We start from the raw sequence: 12,427 nt of genomic DNA on the forward strand, positions 1-12,427 counted from the left end.
AAACCTGTAGCATAAGGATTAAGAAATTGAATTTAAAGTACAGTTGACCCTCTGTATCCACAGGCTCCACATCTTCAGATTCAACTAAAATACGATGGAAAATACTTGGGAAAAAAAATTCCAGAAAATTCCAAGAAGCAAAACATATTTGCCATGCATCAGCAACTATTTACATAGTATTTACATTGTATTTACATCTATTTACATTGTGTTAAGTTTTATAAGTAATCCAGAGATGATTTAAAGTATACAGGAGGATGTGCACAGGTTATATGCAAATACTACACCATTTACTATAAGGGGCTTGAGCATCCTTGGATTTTGATATCCGCAGGGGTCCTGGAACCAATCCCCTTGTGATACTGAGGGGCAGCTGTAATGCTCAAGTCAAAAGAAAACAAAAACAGTGGGAAAACAACATTTCTAGATGTTCCTGCTATATCATAGTATCAGTAGAAAAATGCCACCTGTGTCTACAATAGAATTTAATCGAAAAATATATTTCAAGGAGAATAAAAGTACTTTTTTTTATCATATGATTCTAACAATTTAATGGCCTAATTATTTCTGTGTTTTTCTGCTCAATGTCATCACATGGATGTTTTTACAATATACATGTATATCTCTTCCTGGTGTCTAGGTGTTCAGGATTTTTTTTTTTTTTTAAGCTCTTTATTGGACTATAATTGCTTTACACTGTTGTGCCAGTAGTGTTCAGGATTTTAAATGAGTGATATAAGTTCTTACAATACCTTTTCATTTTTTAGTGCACACATCCCTTCATAGCAGCAGGCAGGTTTTCTGTTAGAGCTTTATGTATCAGCTAGTTGATACGAACGTCTGCTAGACCAGTATAGACACAATAGGCACCCTGTAAATTCTTAGATCAACCAATTTTAAGACGTTTTTAGGAATAGTATGTATCCGTGTATAATTAGAGGGGAGTAAAAAAAACATATCAAGCTACCATGACCCTAAGTTAAAGCTGTTTATTAAGTTCTTCAAAAACCCGGTATTAAACAAACCAGAAAGATGGAGTGTTGCATTATCTTTAGCAAAACAGCCCATCTCATGCTAATTGAACACCCAAGATTTTTTTCTCACCAGTTTTATAAATTTCATTTTAATCAACATGTAAAATCATGCTACTGTATCAGTAGGATTATAAATGCTCATGGTTTGTGTGTTCATTTGTTTTGCAACTGGCATTTTTAGAAACATGTTCATTGCTTGAGACAGTAATCATGAGTACCCAGTGATCTCTGGCCTAGTCTTCCTTGTATCTACAATTCTTACTAGTTATGAGAACTTGGGCAAGATGTTTAAATTTCATGGTGCCCTGCTTTATCTATTGAATAAGGTGCTGAGAACCCTTCCATCTCAGGTTCTGTAATTCTGTAACAACAAGTAGGTTGAGAAGTCACGTGGGAAATAAGTAGTGTGGTCAAGACAAGACTCTGATTTCTCCTTCCTAGCATTGACTTGATCTAACAGAACATTTCCAGAAATGTTTTCTCAAGCTGCCTAGAGAGAAGTATCAGAAAAGTAAGCCATAATTACAATATTATTAGTAATGAAAAAACTGTTTAGTCAACTAATTTTAATGAAGTTACCCCCAAGAAAAGAGACAAACTCTTCTGGTTTTTTGTATTATTCGTTGTAAAGGTCATCAGTAGACTTTTTGGTTGGACTGACAACAAAATTGTTTTTTAGAAATTGGTTGTACGTTGAGAAACTTAGCCAGGCAGCAGAACAGATGTTTCCACTTGCTTAAGGAGCAATGCAAATCATTCTTTGGATGAAACCTGAATTTTGTACATTCTCACATGGTGACCTAGGTCTGTTTGGGGCTTTTTGTTGGTTGGTTGGTTGGTTGGCTGATTTGGTTTTTTAAATTTTTTCCTTTTACTGCAAGATACCCTACTATCTAATTGGTATTTTAAGAGCTGCTTATGTTTCTACTGAATTAGTCATTTGATAACAACAAGAACCAACAATCTATTAGAACTGAATTCATTAGAAGTATTTACTGTACCTTTTTGTAGCTTCTATTCCTACCTGTTGAGATTTGACTATGTAGAATTTTCAAGGTTAACTGAAAAGACTTTTAAGGATATTTATCTGGTGGGAAGGGAGAGGAATGTACTTTGTGCTTAGAAGCAAATGAATGCTGTTTTATATCTACTGTATCTGAAAAAATGAAGTCCTGGATCATCAGCAAATTTGAGAAATAATTAATATTAACCTTGTAGAAGGTTTATTTTTCACTTAAGTAGGACATATTGAAAGTGTTTATTTTTAAATCATTATGTTTGCATCTCCTTCATTGCAGGAGAATCTCCTTGAATCTTTGGTTAATAAGTAACTATCTCATTCATCTAATTATTGTAATGATTTGCCATTCACTTGTTACTTGATATAAAAGGTCAATATAATGTAGCCTTATTTCCTCAAAATCTTATTAAATGTTAATGTAAGTAATTTTATTTCCAAACTGACTTTAATTGAAACAGAAAATTTAAAGGACAGTTAGTACATGCTATCTCCTGTTTGAACACCATACCAGTCGAGAGGTTAACTGAACCTTGCCATGATTTTTACCCTGCATTATGACTTGGATCTATGCAAAAGGGATTTGTATACTGAGGCCTAAATTAGATACATAAAATGAGAGGTTTAAACTAGTGATCCCAGGATTATTCATAGCCTAATTCAGTCTTTATTAAGAGGTGTTAATACCATTTTCACATACACAAAATATGTACCTTCTTAGGGCTACTAACTAGAAAAAAAAAAAAGAATCAAAGTTGAATTAACTTGCTAGACATTGGTGGCAAGAACAAAACACTTTTATTTTATTGGGCTTGACAATTTTGCTTGGAGAATGCTGAGAAAGCAAGAAAATAGTTTGGAAAAAATAAGATTAATGGTAGGTCTAAAGAATGTTGTCTGGGCTGAATAAAGCCTTCTAGGGAATTGACAGTGGGAAGAGAAAAGATTAATGAAATTGTCCAAAGGTTTTATGAGACTTACACAGATCTAGGCCTTTAGTGTCTGAGCATTGAACAGTCTATCTGTTGGAACAATTAAAGTTTAATTCAGATGATGAAAAGGATGCAGAACTTTAGATTTTGTTACTAATGGGAGGAAAAACTTGGCAAAGATAAGGAATGGGGGAATGATAACACTTTAACACAGAAAGTTATGAGATTCAAGGTTATCAGCCCTTTATATAATTAAACCGTCTGCATTTCTTACTTCTGCCAAATGACATTGATAAAGAAAATAAGGATTTCTGCAGCCTGAGGAAGTGAGGGATGTGTTTTTAATGGTAGATAATTCAAGATCAACTCAAGTATTTGGACTACTGGTCCATATGCTTTTTGAGACATATGCTTTCAGTAAATTTATGTCAAAATCTAGCAAGTCCTAAACAAATGTGATTTCTGATGAGAATGAAGGGTAAATAGCTTAACTTTTGGAGACTTCTGATATATTTCATAATCACCAGAATTGCTTTTTAAAGGATATATTTTCAAGTTTTGAAATTGTAGATTTTTTTTAACCATCTAATTCGGAACACCAAATGGATGTCCTTGGGATCATGTCCTAATTAGAGGTAACCAAAGTGTTTCTATCTCCCACATGTTTAACACAAAAAATGTTTACTAGTTCCTGATCCTTTTCAAAAATCAGGCAAAGGAGTGTTGGGCCTAAATATTGGTTCTCAGTGGTATCCTGATCAGCAGCAGCAGCAGCAGCTGGGATGATGTTAGAAATGCAGATTCTCAGGCCCTACCCCAGACCTGCTGAATTAGAAATTGAAGGTGAGCTCAGTAATCTGCATTTTAACATGTCCTCCAGGGATTCTGATGGCTAAGAACCAGTAGGCTAGATTAAGATCCCCAATCTAGGCCTCATTTGTGCAAGCAGGAGAGCTGTAGTTCTAATTTGGTACACTTTTGGAGAACCAAACTCATCAGTAAGTAGCTCAAGTTTTTTTGAAAAGGAGTTTTTTTTTTTAAGTAGAGTTGATTTACAATGGTGTGTTAGTTTTAGGTGTACAGCACAGTGATTCAGCCATATATATTTTTTCAGATTCTTTTCCCTTACAGGTTATTACAAAGTATTGAGTATAGTCCCCTATGCTATACAGTAGGTCTCTGTTGTTTATTTTATATATAGTAATATGTATCTGTTCATCCCAAACTCCTAATTTATCCCTTCCCCCACCTTTTCCCCTTTGGTAACCATAAGTTTGTTTTCTGTGTCTTTGGGTCTATCTCTGTTTTGTAAATAAGTAATTTGTATCTTTTTTTTTTTTTAGATTGCACATATAAACGATATCATATGATACTTGTCTTTCTCTATCTGGCTTACTTCACTTAGTGTGATAATCTGTAGGTCCATCCATGTTGCTACAAATAGCATTATTTCATTTTTTTTTTTAGTGGCTGAGTAATATTCCACTGTGTGTGTGTGTGTGTGTATCACATCTTCTTTATCCATTCATCTTCTTTATCCATTCATCTGCTGATGGACATTTAGGTTGCTTCCATGCCCTGGCTATCGTAAATAGTACTGCAGTGAACACTGGGGTGCATGTATCTTTTCAAATTAGAGTTTTCTCTGGGTATATGCCCAGGAGTGTGATTGCAGGATCATATGGTAGCTCTATTTTAGTTTTTTCAGGAACCTCCGTACTATTCTCCACAGTGGCTGTACCATTTTACATTCCCACTAACAGTGTAGAAGGGTTCCTTTTTCTCCACACCCTCTCCAGCATTTATTATTTGTTGAAAAGGAATTTTTGAAAGTGATCAGTCAAGAGAATTGGTTAAGGCACCTGGACCAGGTGTCACTAAGCAATGTCCCTTTAAGAAAGAGTGAAAGGAGAAAGAGGTGACTTCTCTTGATATAGTGATGGAACTCTTTCTTACATTCCAGTCTGTGCTAACAACACGGTTGCAGCTTAAACACAGGAAGAGTTCTGGCCTCATGTGGGAAGGAGAAAGTATAGCATGGAGGTTAAGAAGGCAGGCCATGGGGCTGACCTTCCTGGATTCAAATATTAGCTCCGCCATTTTCTAAGTAGGTAACCTGAGGCAAATTACTTACCTTCTCTGCTTAATCATCTGTAAAATGTGGGTCAGCATGGTTCTTAACAGATGTGATTGCAGTAAGGAGTGTAGTACATAGTACATAAATATCACTCAATAAATGGTGGCCATCACTATTTTTATCTTTCTTCAGAGAATAGGAAATACAGTGTGATGATCAACTGGATGAAGCAGAAGGTGTCCCAACTATGCTATTTTTTACCAATTTCAGTGGTAAAGATGTTTTTTAAAAAAGTTAAACATAGAATTGCCAAAGATTCAGCAATTGTACTTTTGGAAATGTACCCAAAAGAATTAAAAGCAAGGACTATGACAGATGTTTGTACACCCATGTTCATCACAGTATTATTCACAATAGCCAGAAGGTGAAAACAACCTAAATATCCATCAAAAAACAAATGGATAAACAAAATGTGGTGTGTGTGTATGTATGCGTGTGTGTGTATTTATACATACACATACAGGAACATTTTTGAGTCTTAAAAAGGAGTGAAATCCTGATACATGCCATAGATGAACCTTGGAAACATTATGCTAACTGAAATGAGCCAGATACAAAAGGATAAATATTAAATGGTTCTACCTATATGAGGTATCTAGAATAGTCACTTCCTAGAGACAGAAAGTAAAATAGTGGTTACCAGGGGCTGAGGGGAGGTTACTGTTCAATGGATACAGTTTCAGTTGGAGATGATGATAAAGTTCTGGAGATGGATAGTGGAGATGGTTGCACAACAGTGTGAATGTACTTCATGCCACTGAGCTGTGTGCTCAAAAATGGTTAAAATGATAAATTTTATGTTATGTATATTTTATCACATTAAAGAAATTTTTTCAAGCTGTTGAGATTCATCAGAACTGGTCTAGTTTAATTGAAAAACTACTTGGACACTAGACTTTGAATTCATTCTTTTTTTTTTTTTATCCGTGTCTTCAAGCAATATAGACCACTATAGTTAACAACATTGTGTTGTATATTTGAAAGTTGCTAAGAGAGTAAAAACATTTGTAACTATATGAGGTGATGGATGTTAACTTACTATGATAAACATTTTGCAATATATACATATATCAAATCATTATGTTGTACACCTAATACTAATATAATGTCATATGTCAGTTATATCTCAGTAAAACTGAGGAAAATTATCAAAAAATAATCAGAAAAAAATGTAGATCACTATGGCTTAAAAGCTTTAGACTCTGAAGTCAAAAAGGATATGATCTACCATATCTTGAATTGGTAATTAACAGCAAAACAAAAAGTTCTGATTTGGAAAAAAGAAGTTCAAATTTACCTTCCTTATACTGGTGGCCAAATGAGGTCCCATCTCCCAGCATTCGTGGAAAAGCATGACTTTTTAGCATTGGTAAGTAAGACACTATATTTACAAAATTTACAAGAACGCTTTGTCTTTTATGATTCCTGTAAATCTCAGTAATCTGTATAATTGATCACATTTACTAATATGGTATCACGCAAAGAGCAATAAGCTGAGTTGCTATTTGACCTTGGCTCCTCTCTTAAACTGCCAGCCCACTCCTACACAGACCTCTGTGCCTCTCACCACGCGTGCCTAACTCAGTGCCCAGCGTGCGCCATCTTTGGCCCTCAGTTAATATTTGCTCAACTGAGCCAACAATTAAATGAGTTGATAGCATCATAATTTAAGATTGAACTCAAATTGTTCCCGGAAACATTCTCAGTATGAAATATGTTTGTTCCCAACAGAGCCTGGCTTCAAAATTATCATGGTATCTTTCACCCTTTGTGTATTTTTGATCAGGGGTATTCTCTAAATTGAGATTTGGTCACAGGAGAGACTTTAACTCCAAAATGGCATCTGAAAAAGAAATGTCTTCAGAAGCTAATGCATGGCTGAAAGGCTGCCGAGCTGAGAAAAAATAATCAGGATGAAAATTGGAGTGTTCGCTTTCTGAGATGCCATTTTCCCAAAGTGCAGACATTTACAGTTTCACGTGTTCACTGTCTTCTTCCTGGTGGGACTTCAGATGAGTTACCTGATGTTATATTTCAGCTAAGTAAAGTATAGCCACATTCCTGCATGCCAACATGTATCTTTAAAAACCAAAGACAAACTTCACACCCTAAAAAAGCCTCTCTCTCATTCCTCCACATGTCTCTCCCATACCCCCCACCTAACCACCAGCAAACGCCAGCCTGTGGATTTCCTCAACCCAATGCACTAGGATGCCTCTTTTATTGCATGTTGTGGCAGGAGAGAAGGATTAAATTACTGGGGCTGTCAGGAAGGACAAGCTCTCTGCCATACATTATCATTATCACTCGCTTCTTGGGTGAAAGAAAGTGCAGTAAATCCCTCAAATACAAAGCAATGAAGACCGCTGGCTTTTACTGTCATGACTGCCACTGCCATTAACAGGCAGTGACAGCGATGTGGCACTCTTAGATGTTGCTTGTATCTTTTCTGACAGTGTGAACATAAACCTGCTAGTGACATGACATTAGATCACATGACTATTCAGATTTGATTCTGGTTTCCAGTGCTGCTTTCTTTTCCCAGGTGTACAAGTGAGGTGGCATGACTTGCGTCTCTAAAAACAGGTATTTATACAAATACAGAATGGTACTAAGGTAGCATATTCCTGAGTGACTTCTTTTTGTGGATTTTTTTGTTTGGTTGGTTTTAGTGATCTACGTGGATAAAGAAAACAACCAAGCCAAGAGAGACCTCTTAAAAGCTATACTACTTAAACAAGAGATGCCTAATAGAAGGTACATTTAAGCATTCTCAACTATCTGATGATTTATGTAAAGTAGATCTCTGTAGCATGTTGTGGTGAAAAAACAGCACAAGATGAGGAAGCAGAACACCTGACTTCCCTGATTCACTCTGTGTCCTTGAATGAGTATGTGACCTCTCTGGGTCTCTTTCCTCCTAGAAATATCATACCCCTGCCTACCATACAGAGTAACTGTAAAGATCCTATATATAGTGCCTTGCAAACCAAAAGACTGTACAGTATAGTATATAAAGTATCCCATTGCCTGTTAAGTGTAACTGTAAAGCACCTAACAGTGATTGCCAGGAGGGGGCGCTCTGGACTCAACGGCTGGCGTATAAATTCTTGTTCCATCACTTCCTAGCTGTCTGACCTCAGACAACCACCCTGTGCCTCACTTTCTGCATCTGTAAAATGGAGATAATATAGGGTGGTTGTAAGGATTAAAAGAGATGATATGTGTAAAATGGATAGAATAGCTCCTGACACAGAGTAAGTGCACAGTAAGAATTCGTTGAAGTCATCAGTAATATATAGTAAGCAGTAGTAATATTATTATTTGTAATAGCTCATCACCCTTTCAGACTAATTTTTACCTCACTATCACTGTTTAATAATTCATCATTTCATGTTATTTTTCATGCTTTTTTGGCAAATTTGAACAAGACACTTTGCATTTTTGATCAGTAGAGAAATTATACCCTTTTGAGAAGGAAAAAAACCTGATGTTGATAAGTTCATGCCTTTGAGTGAGCTCCCATCCATGCAGTCGGAAGAATTATCTAAGTGCTGCCTGTCAACCCGAGCTGGGCTTCACCAACACCCCTTTGCTGGCTTGCCACCCCATCCCCAACCCCCCAGCCCCGGCCTGGGTGGACCCTTTATCTCCCCATTGTCCTCTTCTCTTTGCCTTTATGGCCCATCGATGACACAGCCTCTCACTGCCTCAAACCGGAGCTTACTCCGCTACCTGAGGAAGAGACCCAAGTTCATCTCTTTCATAGAGGTTATGAAGTGAGTGTTAACGACATATTTTTCAAAAGAGCTTCCAAACTAGCATCTGATCTTCTGTTTCATAAAAAGAAACTGAAATTCTTAGTTGTTAGGATCTGATAGTGGCTTTTTCTTTAATTCCTTGAAATGCATGTATTATTTACTTTGATAGTGATTCTGAAGAAAGATTAAATAGGGAAACCCTGTTAATTACCCTGAGGATCTGTTTTTCCCAGGACAGTAGATAATCATTCAGGTTTTACTTACTTACCTTGTATACTTAGCTTCTTTCAAGGCCACGTCAAATACCACCGGTCCCCTGGGGTCACTAGTGATTAAACAGCACTGGCCATGTCATCTACTTCTCTGTGGTCAACAAGCTGGGTCATCACTGTCCAGTACTGAGATTTAAAAATTAAAAAAAAAAAAGAAAAGTCCACCATAACTCTAATGACTCCCACTCTCCCATCATTGTTTCCCTAAAAATTTTTAAATGCCCCACAGAGACACAAATGTTCACATCATCTTAGAGAAGCACTGCAAGAGGCACTGCAGGTGCAGAATGACTGGCTCGGGGCTGACGACAGCTGACTGAGGGCTTGGAGCACTGGCAGCAGGTTCCTCTGACTGCCCGGGGAGGGACGGGGCCATAGTGGGAGAATGGCCTTGTTCCACTCCTCTCCCTTGACAGTATCATTTTCTTAAGGGGGAAAAAAGTTTATGTTTTTCCACAGCCAAAAGACAGTTGTTATTCCAGTGAATGTTCTCACCTTTTTTAAGTACTTCAAGGTCACATTACTTAAAGTATCTCCTAGTTTATAAGAATTCATTTTCTCAGACAGCAGCCCCCTTGAATATTGGTGATAACTTATAGAGCCACAGTTAGATAAGTTTGGCCAATCTACCCTGACACGCATAAAATGATGTGCATTGTGTAATGAATTACATATAGTACCTTTGCATTCTTCCCCATGTTGTACTTGCAAATATACAAGCATCACTGTAAAAGGGAGGTGACAAATTGAAGTGGGAGTCTGAAAATTATTTATTTGAAGTCATAGTTTTGACACTGACTTAAGGTTCCTTTTTGGTTTCATTTCTTCCCCTTAACAGTGTTATACTGCGTAGATCCAGCATAACTATCAGCACTCCAGTGTGTAAAACTCACAGGGGACCCTTAGGCTCTTCTGTCCTGTGTCATATAAAAACGCAGTATTTCAGAATGAGGAAAGTATCAAAAATATTAGATGATCTAAGGAGTTTCAGTGCCTTCTGGTTCCCTAAATGACAGCAAGTGACATTTGAGGTCTAAATCTTGAGTCCCAGATCTAGGCCTGCCTACCCCAGTGAACCTTCCCCAAATGAGCCAGCCTTCAACTAGGACTTCCATTTTGCAGTTCACATAGTAATTCAACAAATATTTATCATCCCTACCTAAGTATCAGGAACAAGAGGAAATCTTTGCACTCATGGAGTGTACACTCCACTGAGGGAGACAGACAACAAGTAAGCAGGTCAATCAACTACATATTACAGTAGGTACTAAGAGAAAGCTAAACAAGCTGCCGAAATAGAAAATAACATGAAAGGAATTCCTTGGCAGTGCAGTGGTTAGTATCCTGTGCTTCCTTTGCCAGGCACAGGTTCAATCCCTGGTCAGGGAACTAAGATCCCACAAGCAGTGTAGCATGCCCCTCTCCCAAAAAAAAGGAATAAAAAAATAGCAATAACATGAAGGCAAACCTGAAGAGATGACATTCAAGCTGGTTAGTGAAGCCTCTTCAGCACATAAAGCCAGGTTCCATCTCTTAGTTTTGGCAGGGTTCAAGGTAAGTTGTGTCTGTGTGTGTCCATGTATGTGTATGTACAGTTTAGCCTAAGCCAAGCTGTAGTTTTTAAATTATTTTAATGTACTTTCCTCCCTTTTCAGCTTAACTTTAGTTTCTTAATTTTGTATTTGATATCTCATTTTGCTCTGTATAGAATTTAAACCAGAAATATTGCATTTTTTGTTTTTAGCCCTTTTTCTAGCACTTAGGGTTTTTTTTTTTCCTTTTTGTCTCAGAATTGTCATATATTCAGTGGAGGTAATAGTCTGCATTTGTAAAGTGATATAGATATGATCCTTAGATATGAGACATTGTATAAGATAACATTTAACATTATTATTACAATCTTGTAGCCTCTATCTTTTCTGTAAGTCTTGTGGGTATAAAATATGCAACAAATATCACTTCTAAATGCTTTTCTAAGCACATTCATTTTAGGACACTGTCTTTCATCATCATTCTTCTTGTTTAATTGAGTAATACAGTGGTTGTATAATTTGGGTGTCTCAGTTTTCAACTGAAACAAGCCTTTTGCGTGCCTTCTTTTTCTCTCCCCTTAGAAATGTAGAAGCTTAAGGAGCTCTACCTAGATTAAAAATAGTAGTAATAAAAGAGCAAACATTTACTCGGTGCTTACTGTGTTCCAGGCACTGTTAACATGTATGTATCATCTCATTTGATCCTCACAAGAGCCCAATGAATTATTACTATTCTATAGTCAGAAAAACTGAGATCAGAGAGGTTAAGTATTTTGTACAAGGTCACACAGCTAATAAATAGGAAGGCAGAAATTTGAACCCAGAATGGATGCCCTTAACCACTTGATCTTAATTTCTCTATTTTATGCCTCATATGAAATATCCATCTTATCGACTTTGCAGACCAGGATCTGCACTCTTCACAATTATACAATTATTGTGTAAATAGGTATTCCCTTTGGTTTCAACTTAAGGGATTTCAATTTCCTGATCAAAATTTATTGCTAGCTAAAAACAGGGACTTAGTAAAGAAATGAAATGTTGAATACTTATTTTTAGCAAATTATTTTAAAATACTGCCATGTTTACCTGGAAGCATTTGGAAAGGATTTTAATCGTGCATATTTTTCAAGGCATGACGTCTCAAGAGACCTAGATTTTTACCTAAGAATGTTATCTAAGAAACAAGTTTCATGTTTTGTTTCTGATTTGCGATGGATACATTTTGAAAATGGTTAAAATGGTAGTTTACAAGCATTCATGGTTTAAGCTCTGCTGCCAAGACATGTCAAAAGAGTACGTTAACTGTAAATTCCTGTCATTCGGTCAATCCAAGTGTGTTTGGCCTCAACACAAGCCACTAATTCAAATCAGTTCCATGAGAACCCCACAATTATATGTCTAAAAGTAAAATAAAACTTGGATGCTATGATTGTAAGTTAAAAGATTGCTGAAGTAATACAAACACTTTATTACATAGCTGTTGGCCAGAGCTACAACATTTATCTAACATAATTCAGAATATATAGAACACAGTTGGTTAAATTGCTTAGTAGAAACTCCAGAGTTGTGCATTTCTATAGAAAATGTTGCATTTCTGTTGAAAATGCTGCCCTAACCTTCATGGTCTTTATTCACTTGATCCATTTAGCCTTAAAAGTAGACATGTCAAAATATAATCAGATAATGTATAATAGAATGAACATCTGGTCCTTCTCTTCACCTAGTAATTTTCTCAGAT

General features: G+C 36.5%; 1 protein-coding gene across 4 annotated transcripts in view; it reads left to right on the plus strand.

Annotated features, from left to right (window-relative positions):
* The window catches only part of RPGRIP1L (RPGRIP1 like), an 89,832-nt gene that overhangs the window by 72,878 nt on the left and 4,527 nt on the right, over nt 1-12,427 (plus strand). For 2 of the 4 annotated variants that reach the window (XM_057712750.1, XM_057712751.1), the window contains one exon: nt 7,794-7,878. In XM_057712750.1, the coding sequence (XP_057568733.1) occupies nt 7,794-7,878 (85 nt within the window). Of the gene's footprint in view, nt 1-63; nt 4,317-6,907; nt 7,708-7,793; nt 7,879-12,427 lie in introns of those variants that run through there. The other 2 variants (XR_009049747.1, XM_057712752.1) reach the window with 2 other exon arrangements.

This window comes from Hippopotamus amphibius, chromosome 16 (genome assembly GCF_030028045.1).
Source record: "Hippopotamus amphibius kiboko isolate mHipAmp2 chromosome 16, mHipAmp2.hap2, whole genome shotgun sequence".
In the NCBI taxonomy this organism is placed as follows: Eukaryota; Metazoa; Chordata; class Mammalia; order Artiodactyla; family Hippopotamidae; genus Hippopotamus; species Hippopotamus amphibius.